The sequence below is a fragment of the Cinclus cinclus genome, chromosome 8 (genome assembly GCF_963662255.1).
Source record: "Cinclus cinclus chromosome 8, bCinCin1.1, whole genome shotgun sequence".
Lineage (NCBI taxonomy): Eukaryota > Metazoa > Chordata > Aves > Passeriformes > Cinclidae > Cinclus > Cinclus cinclus.
The window spans coordinates 4,165,703-4,187,937 of NC_085053.1; the positions used below are offsets into that span (position 1 = coordinate 4,165,703).

The 22,235-nt window shown below is 39.4% G+C and overlaps 1 protein-coding gene across 3 annotated transcripts in view; it reads left to right on the top strand.

The window, feature by feature from the left end:
- Nucleotides 1-22,235, top strand: part of COP1 (COP1 E3 ubiquitin ligase) — a 124,653-nt gene that overhangs the window by 15,227 nt on the left and 87,191 nt on the right. For all 3 annotated transcript variants that reach the window (XM_062497423.1, XM_062497424.1, XM_062497425.1), the window contains exons 6-10: nt 158-226; nt 9,073-9,132; nt 10,950-11,026; nt 15,989-16,046; nt 19,538-19,652. In XM_062497423.1, the coding sequence (XP_062353407.1) occupies nt 158-226; nt 9,073-9,132; nt 10,950-11,026; nt 15,989-16,046; nt 19,538-19,652 (379 nt within the window). The remainder of the gene's footprint in view (nt 1-157; nt 227-9,072; nt 9,133-10,949; nt 11,027-15,988; nt 16,047-19,537; nt 19,653-22,235) is intronic.

Consider the following 22,235-nt stretch of genomic DNA (forward strand, 5'->3'; position numbering starts at 1 on the left):
AAAACTACCACTTTGAAAACTTCCTTAAGCTCATTTTCTCTTGCTAACCTCTAAATGGTAGTAGCTTCTGTGCTGTGTTGATTTCTTGTGTGAAATTGATATTTGGTTCTCTTAATGTACATGGAAGAGTTACACTTGCTTGTTTCCTGTGTTACAGGAATCTCATGCTGCCCAATTGCAGATACTTATGGAATTTCTTAAAGTCGCCAGGAGAAACAAAAGAGAGGTAACTTGCTTTGTGTTTCAGTGGGTGAGGTGGTGTCTGCTGCTTTCTCCCAGTGCATTTCTGTTGAAGTGATGCATTAGCCTGGCATTATTTCTGCAAGGAATAACTCAAGGCATTATGGGGGAAATCCCAGACAGAGGACACATGGGTTTGAAGGAAAATTAATCTCTTTGTCTGACAGCTTCAGTTTTTAATAATTTGCCTTTTTATCTCATGCTGGTGAAGCATGTGGGAATATAGAGACTCCTTGGTGTAAATGTACGTCAAGTTCTTGAAACAAGATTGTTTTCCCAACACAGAAAAAAAGCAAAGATGGGGAAGGAGTGAAATTATTTTCACTACTTAGTTTTTTCCTTTAGTTTACCAAATGCCATGACTAATGTGGTGGCATAAGAATTAATATTCTGTGGTTTTTTTCATTATTTGTCCTAAAATGAGTGTCTCAAGGACCATGAGAGGGTTGTATAATCACATACACAATTTTTCATGGTTTGGGACTCTCCCTTTATAAGGTCATGCAGTGCATAAACCCTAATACCACAAATAGCCCAGAAACCTGGAAAAATTATCATGAAAGCAGCAGAAGGATGAGCTCTCTTGTGATCCATGGTTTCTGAGAAAAGATGTGAAGAGCAGAAGACCCAACAATGTGACTGTAAGGTCAAACTTTAAACCATGTAAATGTGATGGGTGCAAGAAGCCTGGTCCAGCGTGGATTAAGTGTCTGGTTATGGAGTCATTCCAGAGTCAATCTGGAATCTGTCTACCACCAGATATCCATGGCCAAAACCAACAAGGGTTGTGAAAACTCCAAAGAAGGGCAAGAGAGCTGGTGAAGGGTCTTGAAAACGTCTTACAAAGTGCAGCTCAGGGAGCTGGGGTTGTTTAGTCTGGAAAAAAGGAGGCTCAGTGGGGACTTCATTGCTCTAACTACCTGACAGGAGGTTGTTGGTCGGGGGAGTCAGACTCTTCTGCCATGTCTCAGGTGAAAAGATGAGAGCAAATGGCCTCAAGTTGCCCCAGGGGAGGTGCAGATTAAATACTAGATTTTTATTTTTTTTCTCTGAAAAAGTGGTCAGGTATTGGAGTAAATTGCTCAGGGAGCTGATGGAGTCACAGTCCCTGGAAATTTCCAAGAGGCATCTAGATATGCACTGGGGATATTGTTTAGGGGTTAGTATGGTGGTGCTGGGGTGGTGGTTGGACTAGATAATCTTGAAGATCTCTCTCAACATTGATTGTGTGAGTTTCAGTACCTGGGAAACCTTTCCCATCTCATCTGCAGCTGTCTTTCTATCTCTTTGGCTTTAGAAATCATTTTTAAAGGATAACATCTCCTTTTAAGGCTAAAGAAACTTAATTTTGGCTGCAGATCCTCTGAAAACAGCCTTCAGAACATCCTGAAGGCAATTGGGACGTAAAGTTTATTTCAGAAGCTCCCTGACCCTGCTTATGTATTCTCTCTGTTGCCAATATTTCCTCTGTTGTTTTGTACCCCCCTCTATATTCCAGCATGAAATGCAGACTGTCACATCTCCAAAGACTTCTGTGCAGGCCTGTCAGTTCTGTCCTTGCCCTAGTGCTTAGTGTCTGGCCTTGCCATTTTTTTTGAGGGAAATGAGGACTTGTCAGACTTGTAGCAGTCTGTGCTCTCACTTGATACGGATAAGAAAGATAAAAATCAGTGGGTAGATGTGTGCAAAATACAGACTGGTCATTAGAATAGTTTTACATATCAAAATCTGTCTTGGGCAGTCAATTTACATATAGAGTAAGTTACACCAGTTGGTGCTTCCTTTTTGGTAAGTGACAAGTTCCTTCCTGTTGCTGGTGGAGCCTGTGGCAAGCACCCTTGTCTGGATGGAGTTTTGTAGGGTTAATAGAGGAATTACTGTTTGGGTTTATAACAGTGGTGATACATCCAAACTGCAGAAAGCCTGAGGTGGTGGCTTGGAAGGTGAGAAGGTGGGGGGTTAAATGACCATATTAATAATGCAGTAAAGGTTGTCAGAACTTCAGAAGTTCACTGTAGTTTCTTTTGATGCTGTAAGAGGTGACTGTTTAAGCATGGAGCTCAAGGAATTTGTGTGGACCCTGGAACAATGATGTATTGCACATCACTGTGAGTCATACAGGCAGCCTTATTATGGGGAGGAGCGTGACCTCTTTTCCTTTCTTAATTCAGACTTGGTTTTAAAAATAGCTGAAGAGTAAATGCAATTTCACTCAGTAAGCCATAGCTGTAAAGAGAAGTTCTTAATAAATAAAAAAGGGGTTTTTTTAATGTATGATCCTGTGTTCTTATTTCTATTTCTGGCTTAAGTGTTTAAAAGAACTTTAACTTTGCTTTCTAATATGCCTCTTTGAATACTGTTTATTGCAAGATTTTCTTTACAGGTTTCATCTATTACATATTGGAAGTTCTTACATAGGGACCAAGGTACTTTTGTAAGTGAATACAGGCATTGCCTCAGTTAGTGTACCTGTGTAGTATTTCACATGTTCAGAGCAGATGATTAACCACCTGTAACCCTCCTTGCATACTTCACTCATAAATGATGTATTTTTTCTCTTGCATTAATGAAATGGTGACTTCTGAGCATATTGGAGTGTGCTTATGGCTAGAAGAAAACTTATCTTTTAGACTTGCACTTCAAAATATTGGTGCAGTCAAGTCTTTAGACAAATGCCTCTTTGTCACCTTTTCATAATTTCTCTAGAAGATAAATGTGAGGTTCAACACCTGCAGCAGTTTCTATTAGAAATCCTGTTTTGATCTGTTCATAACTTTTCAAAATGTTGAACTTTCAAACTGGAATTTACTGCATGTTTTATGCACAAAGGTATTTGCAAGTCCTTTATCTTTTTGAAGTTTGTGTTTTGTTTTATTTTTGACCTAGAGCAATATGGCAAAAAAACCCCAAGTCCTTGGCAACAGTAATAGGAAAAATAAAAAGTCTTACTTTAGAAAAGATTGAAAATAAATGGCTAAAGCTTAAAAATACTTTTTCACACAAACAACAGATAGTTTTGGAGGGGAGGAACATATTGATCATTCACAACAACTGGATGACTCCAAGACAAATTTAGCATAGCTGAGTGCATTTCCATATGTGTGCACAGTTAATTAAATGCACACTCAGCAATTTATTTTTTTTTTTGATCCAGAATCCTATTCTGTTGAAATTAAGGATCCAAAAAGTCTGGAAGGTCAAGTTTAATGATGATATATTATGTCTTGGTGGTGGTGGGTGGTTATTACTACTTTCCAGGGAAACCAAATGCAGCCACCTGTGACATAAAATTCTTGCTTTCATACATGTGTTGCATAAATGCTTTCACAAATTTAACTTCGGTAGTTTTAAATGTTCACATGTTCTTTCATCTTGAACACTTTTTGATAGAGGTGATTGTATCAGTTAATTCTCCCCACGTTGATGTTCAGTACTTTAAAGAAGAGGCCTTGCTAATTGTCTGGTCAGAATTTGAATGTCTGCAAACACTTAGACGCCACCACATATATCATATAGATAATTTATGCCAAAATATTATTAGCTCACCTACCTGATGGTATTTCTTTTGAGCAGCACCATTACTGAAGAATACTGAGCTTGGTGATTAGTGTCACATACCAAGTTCTATGCAGGTGCTATTCTCTGGGTACATTCATGTTTCCCTTAGCTAATGTCACTTCATTTTAATGTTTTGTGGGCTTTTTCTTTCTCGTGTCTAACAAACAAGGCCCCTTTCCTGTCTGCTAATGTATAAGGCTGTTACTTAGTTGGTAAACATCCTGGGATAGAAAAATAATCCTGAAGTGTCTCAGGCTTGTGGCACTGAGTGCTTGCTCAGCGTTACGGAATCATTGTTGTTCTTTGCACCCTCAAATGTGAAGTACTGAGAGGAGTTATCAGATATTGTGGGGTAAGTGCTGGGAATTAGAAGCATGAATCCTCCAGGGATGTTATTACCTTGTGTTAATCACTTCACCTGTCAAACCTTATGTTCTGCATGTGCACACATGGATGAGCTAATGAGAAAGCAAGAGGAGGTGACAGAACCAGAAATCAGTCATGCTCTTTTGTTGTCATGTGATCTTGATTACATTTCAGGACTGCTGAGGAAAATTTATAGCTACAGTAATCTGGTCCCCATGCACTTCGCTTACCTGTTATTTTATATCTGTTTGCATTTCTAAGTTACTGAATGAGAGATGTGAGCTCCAGAAGCAGTGATAAGAAGCCCAAGGATACAGTGAACATGTGAGCAGCAAACAAAAAATTATCATAGTGATATCAATGTATAGCAGCTGGCTCTCATTGCTGCACTGGAGAGGTCTTGCAAAGAAAGAAACCAAGTAGCACCTACTACTGATTCATTAGACTCTAAGGCAGTCTAGTCTAATAGTTTAGGGAGCTTTGTTCCCCAGGTGTCTTTATCTCATAAGGCTTTTCTATCACACCCTATCACTAAGATTTCAGTGCATATTTCCTCCATACTGTAGGATTTAAATGAGGGAGAGGAATATTCAATATATTAAACATATTTTATCAGCCCAGTACCTCCCTTCTCCTACCTTTGGGAATTCTGTGTGTAAAACCACCTGGATGTTCTCAGACATTTGTTAGCTTTTCCCCTCTTAGGAGGAAACTTCACTTGGAGGAGGTATTGATCAGAGAGAAGACATTCTCAGCAGATAAATGTACTATCCACATGTTTAAGAGGCTTGAATGCCATATTTCACTAATGAAACTTGTGGAGGCTCAGGTGTTCTTGTCTTCATACCAACAAAAGCTTTGCACCTACTTCTAGTTTGCAAAGACATTGTAACAGAGAGGTATTTTGTCAAAATAGGTGATATTTGCAATTAACTTACAAGACTGAAATTTCTGTAAGGTCTGAAGATGACCTCTGTGCCATAGTTGCCCTGTATGTTGTAAAAGGCTCTGCATCCAAAGCAACAGTGGAAAGAAAACCCAGAGACAGACAAGACTTCCAGAGAGAGAAACTGATCTTATTTGTGCATTGTATTTGAGGTACTGAATTCCACAGATAGACATTAATTTCACTGGTACCTTTAGAAAAGTTTCAGCTGTTAATTATTAAGTTTGCACTTTGGTTTGTTAAAGCAGTGCTTGGAGGAAGAACAGGAAGTAGGAAGATACTGATGTTGGATGGATGAAGCTACAGGGCAGAATTTATTTACAGTGATTAGCTGTTTTATCCTCCTCAGGTGGGCAAGTGATAATTTTTGCCTCATCCTGGTTGGTGCAATGGCTTTGTGTGTGTGGGAAAATTATGTTCCCTCTGGTAATAGTCTCATCTGTTTGCCTGGATCTATGGCATATATTATGATGACTGCACAGGGAGTCTGGATCAGAGCCTGGAAGCTGTGTTACTGAACATAAAATGACCTGTGAGCTTCCAAAAAGTGTGAATCCAGATGCTGTGTTTGAGCTGCTTGTTAGAACAGTGTTGCTGATTTTGCAGTATTTCTATAGAAAATAACTCCTGTTGTCCTTTGCTTGTGCTTTTTCTAGAATTGGAAAGACAGTTGGTCAGTGGTCTATGGCTCCTTCCCTTGTGCGTTTTTCTAGGCTGTGTGTGGCACTGGGAGGCTCTGCTGGGCTTTTAGTTTTTTGTAAACACTTAAAACTGGCACCAGGAGACCCAGTCAGGACTGCTTGTTGTTCATGCTGTACAAACATAAAGCAGGAAGTTGCTGCCTCTCAAGGGGCCCTGGCTCCTGGGAAAGCAGGAAGCTCCAAGATGAAACCTTAGTGCTATACCTAGATGGACTTGTTAGTAGATGGCTGGCCAAAAACCAAGTGACCATGACCTGGTGTTTAGCACTGTGTAAGTTCTTGACAGCTTCTTGACTTAAGTGTCTGAAATTCCTTTTCTAGGATTGTAAGAGTGTTGAAATTGTAGCTTTTCTTTTGTATGTATGCCCATATGTGTAAACTGAGACCAGAATGTTACACACCTGCTTACTGTAGTTCACTCACTGGAGTTGAATTTGAGGTTTAACCACTGAATTAAGGACCTCCTCCTTGTCCATATTTGCCTTTTCATTTCTGGGAAAGCATCCATGTCTGAAAAGAGAGTTTATAGTGTGTGCTTCTCTCTAAGCATACATTGCAGTATTCATTGGAAGTGCTTTTGCTGATGTAATCAAAAGTCTGACAGGCATGATTCTGCCTATCACTGGGACAGGACTTGGCTCGTTTTCTGCACCCAACAGTGAAAATTAAATTAAGGGCCCTTAAATCTGAATATACTGCAAGAACTATAATTCATTTAGCTTTCCCTAAATGTCCCTCAAAGGCTGGAAGTTATAAATCAGTCTCACTTTTTTGAAGTTTAATTGGACTCAATGTAGATTGATTTAAGGTCTTTGATAAATTAAAACACTGAAACTAACATACTAAAAAACTAAAGGTTTAAGTGTGGGCATTAATTCATTTTATGCTGATGGCATGAGAAGGCTTCCTCCTAAAACAAGCATCAAACACTTGCCTGCTTTTTAGAGTTGCTGCTGTTGAGTAAATTTACGGGTAGGTTGCAACTAGAAGGAAGAATTGGAAAATAAAGTCCCAGACCTCATGCTCTTGGCTGTGTGCAATAGTTAATGAAAGCTGGCCAATAAAAGGTGTCTGCTCTTTTTCCTATAAAAAAGTATCCTGTTTATGTGATGTCAACAACTATCAGTTATTTTCAGACATCCAGTTTGGCTGTGAGCAGTTCACTGTAAAATAGCTGATTTCCTCACTGTAATTTTGGACCTTACAAGTGGTTTTGTGACTTATTTTTAAATGGGATTTATTAATGCAGGGGACTAATGGTATTTGCTAGAGCTGAGTTCAGGCAGGACCCATACTGTGCAAGTGTCACTTTACCACTAATCTTGGAGCTGTAACACCACCTGCTATTCTTGCTGTAGGTTTTGAAAGTTAAAATGGAATTATCTGTTATGGTGTAGTGATTTGTAAATTATCTGTGGCAGTCTAGTTCTAAACCATTAAACTTCTGCTGCCTGTGCCTCAAATTAAATGTAAACAGAAACCTTCAGAGATTAGGATACATTTATAATGTCATTTCATTCTAAGAAGTAGCCGTGTTAGAAATAGGTGTGGGCCCAGCAGTCCTTTATTTTCCTGTTTTCAGAGACAGAAGCTTTTGTTAGTGTTCAAAAGGAAAATTAAAATGGTGAATTATATAATACAGAGCACACAGATATTTGGAATGCTTTACTATAAGGGCGGTTTAAATTGTGCTTTTGGTTTAAGCAAAACCTTCTGACACTTAAAGGACCAAATTAAGCACTTGAGTGAATAAGTCTTTGGGAGCAGCTTACCATTCATATATGTCATACTAAGAGTAATGCTTCTTGCTAAACTAGTAACTTTGGATTTGGACAATTTAATATTCTGTTGTAAGATTGAAAGTACAAAAATTTGTTTTGTCTTTGGAGAATGTGTTGTGCTTAAGCTTTCAGTGGACTTAACTCAGCAAATGCTTCTGGTCACAGGCCCCATTGCTGGTTTTCTGTAAATCTTTACTGGGAGCTGAGGAGAGTCAGGTAGACTTCCAGTTCTGACAGCTTTGTCAGTTCTCCATGTATTTATTACATTTATATGTCTCAGTGAACCAGACTTGCCCTGGAACTGAGTTTTGTTGGGAGTTCTCACCTAGGGAGTGTGTGTGTTTGGGCCCTGCAAGGCTGGATTTAGGCTCTGTGGGTGTTTGGGTGGGATATAGCTGCTGAATAAGCAGGTAAGGAGATGTTGTCCTTGCTTAGGTGTAAACAGTTGTCAAGTCTGTGGCTTCAGTTGTTTGAGGTGAGCAAGCCAGCTTGCTGATTGACTTAAAAACTTGGAGGATATTACATGTGGCACAAAGACAGGAAAAGAAATGTTGATTGGTGGGAGGGGAAGTCTCCTTCTGTCCCTTTCAGGTATAGCTCTCAAATTAACTGGAGTTTATGATGTAATCCAAGGTAAGTATTTCACCTTTGGAAGAAGTGATGCCTTGATACTATGTGGTGCTTGCTCAGTGCCAGGAGCAAATCTTGCTCTGGTCATAACATGTTTTTTCTGATCTAAAAACTTAATGACAAAATTTAAATTGGCAAGTAACAGGTTAACAACTAGGATGAGAATTAGTCTTGATACCTTTTAGCAAAACATCTGTATTTAGTTGAAGAGTCAAATGATCCTTGTTTTTCACTGTGATTTTTTTTTTCTTTTTCTAATTGTGACAGGAGAAGTAGGAATGGTTTGAAAGTGAAAGAGTATGTGTTTAGATATTAGGAAGAAATTCTTCCCTGTGGGAGTGGTGAGGCCCTGGCCACAGGTTGCCCAGAGAAGCTGTGGCTGCCCCATCCCTGGGAGTGTTCAGGGCCAGGGTTGACAAGGCTTGAAGCAACCTGGTCTAATGCAAGTTGTCCCTGCCCGTGACAGGGGGTGGTATGAGATGATCTTTAAGGTCCCATCTAACCCAGGCCACTTTGTGATTCTATACTCAGTGTTTGCAAACCAGTTATACCTTGCCTGAGATGTGTTAGAGGAGCATGATAGTATTACTTTGAATAATGTGGCTCTCTGTAATAGACATCAAAATACCTCCTGCTCGTTTCACATTATTTCAAAATAACAGCTTTGTCTTGAATGTGGTTTGTATGCACGCTTATGTTAATCTGTGGATTTGAACTTCCTGCCTGGTGACTTGAATTGTGTAGCACGCCAGCGAAGATATTTCAGGTTCCTCTCTGGAAAGATTATAATTTATCTTGGTGGTGGTGCAGTGCAGATTGATTTAGACTTCTCCCATTCTCTTATCCACAGCAATTGGAGCAGATCCAGAAGGAGCTAAGTGTTCTGGAAGAAGATATTAAACGAGTAGAGGTGAGGAGCCCAGACATTGTTCTGACTCTGGCAATTTTTCATTTTCATCAAGCTGTCTGCCCTGCTGTGAAGCTGCTGGGTTAAATTTATGGCATTTAAGTCAGTAATGGGAAAATGAACAGATGATGCTCTTCGTTTAATTTGTTCATTTAGTGGATGTGTGCCTGCTGTAGTTTGGTAGCTCTTACATAATCATTTCTTTGTGTGGTAGTAAGTATTTTAAGAGTCATTGCTAGAAATCAGCAGCTGGTATATTGATCAGAACTTAAGATTTTCGTATGTTGCTGGCTGTTTATACAGGCTGTTTAAATCTTAGCAGTATGTAAGTCCTAAAATGGAGAGATGTTGGGGATTCAGAAGTGGGTTGTTATGCAGAGACTGGACAGAAACAAAACCAGCTCCTGCTGCATGTCAGAACTGATTCCTACTACCTCCTGGTATAGTTCTCATAATTGCTTAATGATGACAATCTCCTGACATTTTTGTTAAGAATTATTCTCCTAAAATTTGTAACCCCATCGGTGCAATCCTTCTGTCTTCACTGAGTCTTTAGATTGCTCTTGGTCTCTTCCTCTATTTATTCTAGTGTTTAATCTTGCAGTAGGAAGCTGATGTTTCAGGAATACATCAGACTACCACCTCTCAAAATATGATTCCCTTAAAGCTTCTTGGGAATCAGTTTGCAGGTCTGCTCATCTTGAGCAGTTAGTGTGTGTTCCCAGCTACCTCCCAAAAACAATTAATGTGTGCTGATGAATTAGAAAAATATAAACAACTGACAACTGCAAGAATTTCTATTTATCTGACAGCTATATGGAATTTTGTCAGACTTCTTTTCCTAAGTGTTTCTCAGCTTTGGTGAAGTAAGTATACATGTTTTAGAAAACATGTTAGAATGTTTTCTTCAGACTGGTAGAATAAGTCTTGAAGTGTTGGAGAAACTGTTCCCAAAAGCTGTGTGATCTCTCAAAGAGCATCCAGCTACCTGTTTCTCTGCTCTTTAATCAGGCATTTCAGTGGGCTGCAGCTGGAGTATATGCCTGGGGTGTGATGGTGACCTTGGCTCTGACCTCTAAAGCCTGTGGTCTCTTATCACAAATATCCTTCTTTCTACCTACCAACTAATAGGCACCTAGTGGGAATTTGAAAACACAAGTAATAATTGTCCTGGGAGCACTCTGCCCCTCAACTAATGAGCTGCTGCATCCTTCATGGCTTCCATTTCTCAAACAGATGAAAGACAGTCTCATACTGGGTACATAACAGTGACTTGTTCTGGGAGGGACAAAGCCAAGTTTATGTGCAAAGTTTCTCTTGTGCAGTTGTCCCACAGAGGACTGACAGATCCCCTTTTAAGTCTGTGGCACCACCTTTGCCCTGTTGCCTTGTGACTGTTCTTGACATGACCCATATCCAGCTTTACTTTTGAGTTGTGAAGCCTGTTATCTAGGTAAGTTTGCACGTATCTCAAAAATGCAGTTACAGCTTGCTTGTTCTGCCATGTTTAAAGGAGATGCTGGGTTAGAGGCAATTAGATGATAACCTAATGTACTGGGTTTTTTGGAGGATAAGCTCTAAAACTGCCACTCTTGAAGCATAGAGCACCACAGCTGTAGGATTTTTGTAACCCAATTTGAATGAAAACTGAAAAAAATTGAACAAAGTCAATGTTTAGTCAGTTATAGTAAAGATTTTTAGGTAAGAGTTGAGTAAACATAGACACAGTTGATTATCTGCATGGACAACCAGCAATATTCTGTGAACACATGTATTAGACATACATGTTTTGCCAGCTCTGATGTGGTTTTCTGTTTCAGGAGATGAGTGGCCTGTACTCCCCAGTCAGTGAGGACAGCACAGTGCCTCAGTTTGAGGCTCCTTCACCTTCACACAGGTATGGAGCTTGCAACTCAACTTGGATTTCAAGCTGTACATGTTGTACGCTACTTGCTAGTGCTTTCCAAGCAGTGCCCAAAACACAAGCAAAACCTTTTTTGAGTGCTATTATACAATATTTTCCTGTTGTGTTTCTAACTGGTATAAACTTTATGTGAAAAAAGAAGTGAAGCAAAAGCCATCTGAGCCTGCATTTGGATGAAAAATCTTCTCTGAATCAGATGCCATGGAAAACCAATGCCTTTAAATGTCACGTGAATTAGTAAACTTGAGTCATAAGCCTTTGCTATGGAATAAAATATTACTGTTATTTATATGTTACCTTTTCTGAACATTGTGCTGTTCTGCTTGGCATATGAAAGGCCTTAACTTTGTATGATATTGGAGTGCTCTGGCTTCCCCAGTCAGCACGGATAGCTAAAGGTATGGGCTCAGGTCAACGTTTGAAATGTGCAGCCTGTTGATTCTGTTTATTCGCTGTTTTGATTTAATGACATACCATTCTAAGAACATGGAAATTAATAGCATAATTCCATGTGTGTTTTTTGTCTGGAATATTGCATAGTCTGGTTTCTTGATGGTAATATTGCAGATGCTTCTTGTGTCAAAGTTGTAAGTGCCAGAGTTTGAAGTGCTCTACTTTATAGATGTGTCTTTTGCTCTAATTTCAACAGGGCCAAGTTATGTTATTAAGTGATCATCTCTGCTATCTCTTAGAAGTAAAGTTCTCTAAACTGTCATTTCCTGTTATAAAATTGTACCGGTAGTTTTTTTTGCAGTTAGCAGCTCAAAACCTAATAGCCCAGAAGTAAAAAATTATTAGATTTCTTCCCCTAAAGAGGCTTAGGCAAAGTGCTATGGTGAAGAACTCAGCAATATTGGCTGGAATTTCCTACTGAGATGCTATTTCTCATCACAGAGACCAGTGTCTCTCATATTTCTATGAAGCTCTGGTTGCCCCTGAGGAAAAGGACAGGAATATGGTCACAGTGAATGGGAAGAGCATTTCTAATTCAGCTTGCCACTGCTTTTTCAATTCTCTTAGGCTGCAGGTTTGTTTCTTCATATGGGGTATTCCTGTTTTGCGAAACTCAAGAGATTCTTGTCAGGTTCTACTGCTTCTCTGATGCTTGGCTATTAAATAGATTGGTTTTGCTCTGTGGTACTGATGCTTGGGGTAAGCTTGAGCACTGGTAGGGCTCAATTTGTTAGATGCTGGATGCCTTCAGGCCTCAAACCTTTCTCTTCTAACAGGAGATTATACTTTTGAGTAGAAATGTATCTCTGTTACTTGAGCTAAGCTAATAAACAAGCCCCCAAAGAACTTTTTTGTCTGTTGAAGGCTGGAATAATGTTTTAAGCCCAGGAGTTTTACTAAAAGTTGAGGGGGAAGCAATCTGCACTGAGAGCTACACTGATTTCAGTCTACTGAGAATTTCTTAATATTCCTTTATGCCTATTTATTTCATGTTCTAGAGTTCAATCAATCTCAGTTCTTGCATTTGAAGATGTAAGACAGTATAAAAAAAAATTGTAGTCATCTTTGGATTGATGTGCTTCATCTGAGGTCTGCTGGGAGGTGGCAGTGGGCTGGAGCCATGACAGATGCAGAGACCATGGGCTCTTTCTTATCTGCCTGTCTGGGTCCATCTTGGCTGTGTCTTGAATTTTGGGGTTTTCTCCCTTGTAGAACTTGCTGGGGTGTGATGTAATAGGATATTTTGATGTTTTCTAGGTAATGTGGAATTGCCTTTTGCTTTCTGCCTTAGAAGACCCCTTATCTTGGTGACTTTCTTGTGTTAAGAAGTAGCCTTGAGTGGTGAAAAGAAATCATTATGTGAAGGAAGTGTCTGTACAGGCATCAGTTGTTGCTGCAACTTCTATTCTCACCCAATTCTGATAGTTTTATGTAATTCAAGTAATTGCATTGGTGTGAATAACCATAAATTAGATTTCAGGAAGATCTACCACTTGGAACTAGTTTTATTTTCAGCATTAAGTGTAAGTTTTGAGGAGTACCTCAACAACATTGCTCCTTGACAAGAATGCTGCAGATCAGCTGATATGGAATATACTGATTTTTTTTTTTTTCCCCCACTTCTCTTAACTGAAATATTTAATCTCCAGAGTGCATTTTAGAAATGCCATGAACCACTAAGAGTGAAATACAAAATATAATTTGGGATGGATTCACTTCTATGTTGAAATTATATTGAACTTGCAGAGACTCTTGAGCTTATCAATGAATTAAAATGGTGTATTTAAATCGAAGTACAACTTAACATACTTAACACACTGATAATGAAATATAATTGTATAGCACTTTAGTAATGTGTCTTATAAGTAGTACAAAGTTATCACAGACGGGTGCTGAGAGGAAGAAAACTTCTTTAGCCTTTGAATTTAAAGTTCAAGAAAATGGATTTCTTTGGAATTCAGTTTTATCTGTTCTCTGGTGACTTGCCCTTATTCATCTGCTTCCTCTAAATTGCAGGCTTGCTTCATTAATTTTCTGTTTCTTTTCATTGTTTGTAGTTTTTTTCCTTCCCATTCTTAACATCTTCAAAATGTGAAATTACTTTGCCTTCCCCCAGCTTCCTACAGAAGCTCTTTAGCAAGATAAACCTTGCACTATGATGCAGCTGTGATGATCAGTACATCTTGGGCTGCAAGAAACATGTGTTTTCTCTTGTGCCTACGCAGGGTGTGATGAAACATTAAATTGGGTAATAGCACAGTGCTTGTTTACAGTGTTGCCTATTGCTTGGTTTGTATACTAATAGAGAATAAGAGGGGAAGAATAAGGGAAGAGAACAAATAGTTCTGTGTATGGCTTTTCTGAACAGGCATGTGTGTTATTTTTGCTCCCACTAAATGGTGCAAACGGATAATAGGAATAATGTCATGCTATCCAGGACTAGTAGCAATAACAAACTATTGTTGATAGGCATCTGTGGGAAAATTCTGGTCTAGAAATGAGTTGCTTGGTAACTCTGGTTCAGTTATTGAAATCCTGATCCTCCTTCCTCTCCATTTGTTCTGATTACCTCCTTCCATCTCTGTAATAGGATGTGACCTCCTCCCATCTCTGTAATAGGATGTATAGTTTGTGGGTTGCCTTGTTTTTGTTGTTGTTCAGGTATTTAAATGTCATATGAGTGTAGCTAAATTTCCAAACTGAAACCTAATGTTACATCTTTTCAAAAAGAACTTGAAAGGTACTTCTGTATTTTTCTGATTACTTACTTCCCATTTGTTGAAAGGAAAAAACATTCAAGCATATATGAGCTAACTCAGCTATAGGCACTGCACAGAAATGTCTTTGAATTTGCACTCTGGTTAGGGAGATGACATGGACACTCTTGAAGGCTGTTCATCACCAGACAACCTGAAGCAAATGAGACCAGACACTCCAAGTCTTTGTTTTACTGTTAATTTCCACTGTACCAGTCTCTGCTTTTCCATTGCTTTCTAGCTGAATGTGTTATTCCTGCAATTCTGGAAGGATCTGCTGTCCATGTTTCATTCTTTCATGCAGCCACATTCTAATTTAAAGTTCATTGTCCCCAGCCATGCCTGAAATGGCTCTGCTGTTTTCTCCCTTACAATAGCTTCTGCAAATAATGATTTTTATCCCTCAGATTTTCTTTGTTTGCCGCTTTTGTCTTGCCTGGAACAGAAGTCCAATCAATCTCATTTTCCAAGTTAATTAAGTCTCATCAGTGGTTATGTGTCATCTTCTGTTTCCCCTTCCCTTCATTTCCAGGGGTGCTTGAAAACATTCAGAGAAATATTTAAGCACTGGTACGATTGGTTCATTCTTCTAAACTTACAGGTGCCATGCCCAGCATTTCAAGCAAACCAATTTGTTTATGACCAAGATTCTCAAGTTTATACATAAGTTCTATCAGCTGCTACATAAGCAGGAATTGGTATAATTATCTTTGATAAAGCTAAGACCTACAGCAATGTTCTAGAAGCTTTTTAAAGAAACCTTCAGCTTTCCCAGGCAGTGCTTAAAATTTACAGTTATCTCATAAGAAAGAATGAGAACAATGATCCCAACTTGTTTCTTCTCTGTCCCAGTCAAATGGCATAGCAGAAGCAAAGCAGTTAGAGATTTTTTAGAAATTAATAATGGTTATTTTCTAAATGTGTTCTGCATAATCAATGAAGTTGTGTTCTTGAATGCTAATCTTTACCTGTCCTGAAGTATATGAAATTTGGGTGATAAATATGCTTTAATCTGGCTCTGGGAGAATATTGTGGGAGCTGAATTTTTAGCCTGTGTGTCCAAGAGCACTGAACCACCAGTTTTCTGCTTGGGTCAGGAGATCTTTTTGCAGTTTTGAAATTAAATTCCATTGAGTTTGCATGTCTATGCTGTGTTTTGAAAACAGAGATTTAAAAGGTATGTTGTGTCATTATAGATCTATAATATGGTGTAGTATTTTCTAATAATAGTAATCTTGGCTGTCAATAATTTTTTTTAGGTATTTCTATATTTCATTAAATGTTTGTTTAAACTAGTGTCTGTCTTGCACAGGTTTCTCTAGCTTTTCCCTTTCCAGTGTTGATTTAAATGCCAGAGCATTAGACTTTTTTTTTTCTTTTTTTTTTTTTTAAGGAATTGAAAACAAGTGGCAGCATGTTGTTTTCAGAATGTCATGTGTGGCATATTTCATATGAAAGATATGCTTTTGCATTCTAATTAGAAAGTATTTGACTGCCCTACACATAACTGTGTGTGACAACATTCTGCTCTGGGAAAACTCTGTATTTAAAAAAAAAATCTCTCCTAAACCCACAAACAAAATAAAACCTTGTGTTCCCTGTCTGGAAAATGGATTTCAAAGGCAAGTATGCTGCAGAGTGTCAGGGAGGGAAGAGCAAACAGGTTAAAAATGATAAAGGGTTGTTGTGCAGTGATTTAAGCAGCTTATTTCTTTTATTTTTGCAGTAGTATTATTGACTCCACCGAGTATAGCCAGCCTCCAGGCTTCAGTGGCAGTTCTCAGGTAAGATAATATATAAATGTCTGCATGGGGGGATGGAAGGGTCAATATGGAGGTTGGGCAGAGTTGAGGTGCACCTTCATCCATCTCCAGAGTACTGGTCAACTGGAGCCTTGAAAAAGCTTTTAACTGGTTCTGTGGGCAACTGCAGCTGTAGGAATTGTACCCAGTTGTGTGAGAAAGACCTGGTGTAATGTATTTAGACATCTGACTTTTTTTCTTAAAGCTAACTCTTCCCTGGAAGAGGGGATATAGTTTGTTCTTCATCTTCCATGTAGGCAGTGCTGGGGAAGGGAGGTAAATCCCAGACCCTTTGCATTGGCTTGAATAGCTGTAGATCAAGCTTAACTTTCAAGACAATAAAAAGAATCTCTAGACCCAGTTATGTCATTTGTCCTTAACAGAGCATTTTACAAACCATTATGCATTTATATAGAGGGTAAAAAGCTGCATGTAGAATTGAGCTGTTTGGCAGGCAGCCTCCAAACTGATCTGTAGGGCCTCCCAGATTCCAAACAGCACTTCTGTAGTGCACCTTGGAGGGATTCAGCTGGGCTAGGGTGGTGAAACTCATACCCAGCTCACGCTTCCAAAGAGCTTATACAGTTTTCATTTGGGCAGATGGACAGTTGGACACGTTCCAGCTGTGCCTTGGGTACTCTCTGATGGTGGTTGACTATCCCTGGCACTCATCAGCATTAAACTGCTAAATTAACAGGCCAAAGTGCTGTTGGATCTTACTTGATGCAAAGAACAAAACACCTGGATTTTTAAGCTGGTGCACATACATGCTTGAATACAGCTATGTAATAATTGGTAATTAGAAAATTCCATCTATTAGTCTGTGGGGAAATGCTTGCTGTTCCTGCTGCTCTGGTCTTTGGAGGTTTTTGCTTGAACAGGGAGTTGTAGTTTTACTGCATTTCAAAGGGCAGGTGTAATGTAGATGGGGGTTTTATGTTCAGGACTCTGATGTGCTACAGTGTATTTGTTCTCCAGTGACATTACTTGTCTCAGTACTTCCTATTTCAAAGCCAAAATTAATAGCATAGCTATCCTGCTGGTGAGCTCAGAAAACAAACAACCTAGACTTTCTAGTCATTCTGTGTGACAGCCTTATTTGTGTGAGAATAATCTTTTTTGTCCTCAAATGCGATTTCTTGTCCTCAAGAGTGCAAGATCTGTACTCTCAAGTAAGATTTTTCAAATTAAACTTTAATATGTGTTTGGATGGGGAGTTCAGAGAACTCTTGAAGTTAAACACTTCTGTTCAAAGGTAGTCTAATTTCAGTAAGACTGTACCATAAAAACAGCTTTAAGAATTAAATTGTGGGGGTTTTCACTGATTGTCAGTTACAGCAAAAATCATCTATTGGGCACTGCTGGCAGTAAGAGTTATCTAGGATGGACAGCACAGCTTTCCTTTCTCAATATAATTACTTTGTGCATTGCCCATAAACTTGTTGTTAGGGAAGAATTTATATACCACGAAGCTCTAGGACCGTTCTCTTCCAGAAGATGAGCTTCAGAAGGAAATAGTAGACAAGTCAGTTAGGCCCTGGGGCATTCTGCAGGTAGTATTTAATGGCAGTACTTTTTTTTTCTGCTAGAAATAAGGAGCTTGTGTGCAGCTGAGAAGCCTTTTCACAGTATTCAGAGGACTCTTAAGAGTATCTGATGGAGCTCAGACAGGAAAATCATTCCTGATAACAGAGGTATCCAAACTGATATCCTCAACTAGGGCAACCGTAGTAGTTTTAGCCATTGAATAAAAATTGCTTAGGTATCTTTTATATCTTTCCTACTTTTTCCCTCCTGTTGCCCAATATTGCTTAGAAAGTAGCCAGGAAGCAGGCTTCATAGAAATTGAATGTCTGTTTTTTGGCAAAATGTGAGCAGGTTGAAATGCTTAGCTGGGCGTGGCCTGATGACTGTGAATTAGTGCCCCTTGCTGGGTTCTCAGCACAGCTGGGTTACCATGTGCCCTGCTCCACAGGAATCTTTCTTGGGAAACACAACAGGTAGTGGCACAGCAGGCAAACACTGTGCACTGGGATCTGGCAGATCAGGCTTGGGTTTGGCTTATGTCACTCATCATGGTTCAGGCAGCTTGCCTTAACTTGAGACTGAAATGATTGTTCCTTGCCTGAAGTTGTCTTGAGCCCAAATCAGTACTGATGTGCTGAGAGACTGGAGATACTGCAGGCTGGTGCACAAAAATTATAGGAAGAGGCTCTAGAATTATAAGAAGATACTATGAAGCATTTTTTAAAGATGTAAAATTTTAGAAAATGTTAATTGAAAGGTATTGATGTAGGAGCTCTTCCTAGTATTGTGTGTGTTGAGGTTGGAGCTGCTTTTGAGATGAAACAAGCTGTGAAGACTATGGATTCTGGCCAGTGTGGGCCACAATATCAATGTTGTGGGAAGAGGTGACTTGGAGATTTCACTGCTTGGGGTTTGCTTTTTTCCTAAAATGTTAGCTTGCTTTTCATACAGGTACAAACAAAATTTGAGTGGGCTGTAAACTTGGTTTGTTCTCGTTGGCTTTTGTTCTGGGTGGCTGTAATGAGGACAGGCTGTTCCCCTGCATGGACTGAGGGGGAGTTGTACACAAAGTGGGTTTTGTAAATGCCATTTTGTGCTTGCATTACTGGCCTTGTGCTTGCTCAGGGATGTTGCTCATGAGGGAGCATGGTGGTTCCTAAACTTTAAAAATGTAGTTTTGAGGATGTGGTATGTGAGACTTCTTAAACAGAAACTAAAGAAAGGAGTTCTTTGTGCTTCCTATGTAGTAGAGGGTTTCAGTCCTTTTCATCACTCGTGATTAAAATGGTGAGTACTGCATTTTCTATGTTTGCTTCAGCAGGAAAGATTACTTATGTAGTTTAAATCCTTTGCTCCTACGTCTTGCTATTACTGTGTGGGTAGGTTGGGAAATGGCTTTAATGATGAGCTTCAGGAACTTTTCAATTAACCTTTGAACTTGATTCTGAGTTTTGCTTCTGTTTTATTTCCGTAGTTTTACAGAGAGTTACGGAGTTGCTTCAAAAGAAGTAATTCAGTAACTATATCAAATACCTCCTTCTGTTTTAATGAGCTCTCTGCAAGGGATCTGGGGAATATTTGTTGTACAGTCTGTTTGATTTATGAAGCTGGAAGTTGGCTTGCACTGTCTATCTGTATAAATGCAAGACAGGACTCCCCAAGGGTTGGGATTGCCTGTCCTGTGTGTGAGGCCATAATCACTAAATTGACTAAGGTTCAGGAAACAAAAACTGTCCAAAAGCAGGGGTTTGGTTTTATGTTAAAAGGTGCATCATAGGACCCTAAGAAATAACTGTTGACAGTGCCAAAATTCTTCATTTATTGTCGTTTTACACTTCTAACCTACCACATATATTGTATAATTGTTTATAATTGGATAAAATCTATAGAAGTGAAACCTAAGCCTGACTTTTAACTTTCTGAAGTGTTCTCCCTTCTCCACTCAGACCAAAAAGCAGCCATGGTATAACAGCACGCTCGCCTCGCGACGCAAGCGCCTCACAGCTCATTTTGAGGACCTAGAGCAATGCTATTTTTCTACCAGGATGACTCGTGTCTCAGGTGAGTTCTCATGTGGTGTTCCACTTCTGATGTGAGGTACATCTTGTAGAAAAGCTTTGCTTTTGAGAGCAGCTTTCACTTCTTCCTTGCATGGGAATGTAGTTGTACGTATTTGTGTTACTCAGATCATCCCATCTTGCTATTCTTGACCAATCTTTGAAGTTGTTAAGTCTGGAAGACTTCTTCCTGTCACTTTGGAGGGGCACATGTATTGCTTTGTCATGTGAAGGGCACCACCCGCAGCAAACACTTTCTCTGGTGCCTGTTCTGAGGATGAAAAGCAGTGATTGACTTGTCTTTCCATTAGGTGTGGTATAAACCCAGTAGTTAAAAGCATGGCATTGAAATGCTACAGAAGTATAAACATAAATGGATACACTCTCCTGTATTTAGTATGCAAGAAGGCAGTTGGAGGTTATCCTGTGTCTAGATTGTATCTTGGTTAACAAATGGTTTGGGCTATAGAAACAGAGTGTGCAGCAGTGCTGTTGTCCCATGGGATGCACCTTAAATTTAAGGCTTGCTTTGTAGAATTAGAAGCTGTTTTCAAAATTGCCTGGATTGCCTCATTCATAATTGAGTAACAATATGACAGCAGCTAGAGTAATTGTTGCCTAGTGGATGCATGGGTCTTAATTACACACAAGATTCCCTTTAGAAATGAGAGGGTCAAATAACTGTCTTGAGGGCGAGGAGGGTTCTTCTGTAGCCTCTCTGGAAGAGAAACAAGCTGGGCAAAAAAGCTTCAGACAATGGACTGTGGCAAGCAAGAGTTTTGCAACACCAGGGTTTGAGCTGCAGCCCATCTGAAGTGTGGCAGACTGCAAGGAAAGCCACCAGCCCTCGGGGTGGGTGACACCACTTAGGGGATGAGAGGAAGCCAAGCTGCTGCAGCAAAGTATCTCTACTTGTAACCTTGGAAGGCAAGGAGCAACATCCCAAGGCAGGATTTCCAGGGTAGAAACCTCCTTTTTTTTTTTTTTCTTCTTCTCCTTTAATTTAGTTTTAGTCTCTTTAAAATAAATAAGTTAAAAATAATTTTTAAAATTAATTAGCAAATGGCTCCAAACATAAAGGCTGAAGCATGTCTTAGGAGAACTCACTCTTAGAAGTATGTACCTCTTCTGCCTACTTCAGAGCATGGACTAGTTCAGTTCTCATTGTGCACAGCAAAATGATTTTAATGAGGAATGCAGCGTGTTGGGAGGTTACTTCAATATCTGAAAGATTGGAGAAGCACACTGCATGTGTCCAGCCAGATCCCTGTGAAGTGCTAGCAGGTGCTTTGCAGAATGCAGTTCTTCACAGCTCACATGGAGATGTTTTCATGCAGAGCTGTCTTGGTGATGCATAACTATGTTTATGTAAAAATAAAACTTATTAACCAAGGATAACAAATGGGGCTTTCCCCAGCATTCCCTTGTAGAAGGCATCTTTCTTCATAATTGGAACTATAAATATGAATGCAGTGAAACTGGTTTTTTGTGTTCCTATGTGTCAGTTGCACCAAGAGTGGAGGATTTTGAAGTGCAGGTTTTCCCCTAAATAAGGGATAACCTATGATACTTGATCAAGTTTCCCTCTCCTAAGTCTTTCCTGCATTTTGACATGTTTTAAATAGGATTTAACGTGGATTTAAAGCTTTTTGCAAGAAGTGCCTCTAGCTGTTTGAGTAGGGAGTGGAGACATAATATTGCTGTAATTATCCAATGGCCTTGCGCTTGGATGGGGAAAAAGTCTTGAGAAATAATACTCGGTTTTCCAGACTCACATAGAGAGGAAATTACAGAAGGACTGTGTGCTTGATCTCCAAATGAGGGTAATAGAAGGGTAGCAGCTCTTTGTCCCTATCACAGTGCCAAGGGAGAAAACAGTCTTTGAAAAACATTGATGTTTGTGTTGCTTCTCGAGCTGTTTCCTGTAGTGGTCAGGTGCTGATGATGTTAATTTAGAGCAGCACTTTGTTCATTTTGTCCCTTTCATCCCTCTAACATGGATAATGTATATGCTAGTACCTCTAAGCATGCTAATTACTAGCCCTCACTGTTCCTTTCTACCCTCAAACATTAGACAGTGCATATGAGGGACACTTCAAAATGCTTTATAAGTGTAGAGATAACAATTTCTGATGGCAAGGAATTACCAGAGTGCAGAAATAATTATTCTCTGTGTTTTCCCACAAGAAAGCACAGCTGGATTTTACTTTTATAGATCAACCTCTCTTTTTTCACCCTGTTATTTCCAAGCCATTCTAATAAATGGTTCTTGTTATTTCCTTATGCTTCTGATAAGGCTAGCTTAACTAGTGTGGAATTTGATCTCTGTTGCATGTGTGTGGTTTCTCTGCTGCTGTGGATGCTGGGGTGGAAGGGGAGGCAAAGTGTGCGGTACCTGTAAACCAGCAGTCTTAGCTGTAGCTCCCCTAAAATACACTGGTGCAAAAAGAAAGTGAGGGTGCAAGCATTAGAGAAAGGATTATTAGAACTGCTGCAAATTTAGGGGGTGGTTAGGAAGCCTGAAAGTGCTAACTAATGTTTGACTGTGGATACATGGTTGTATTGGGAATCCAGATTTCCTATCAGT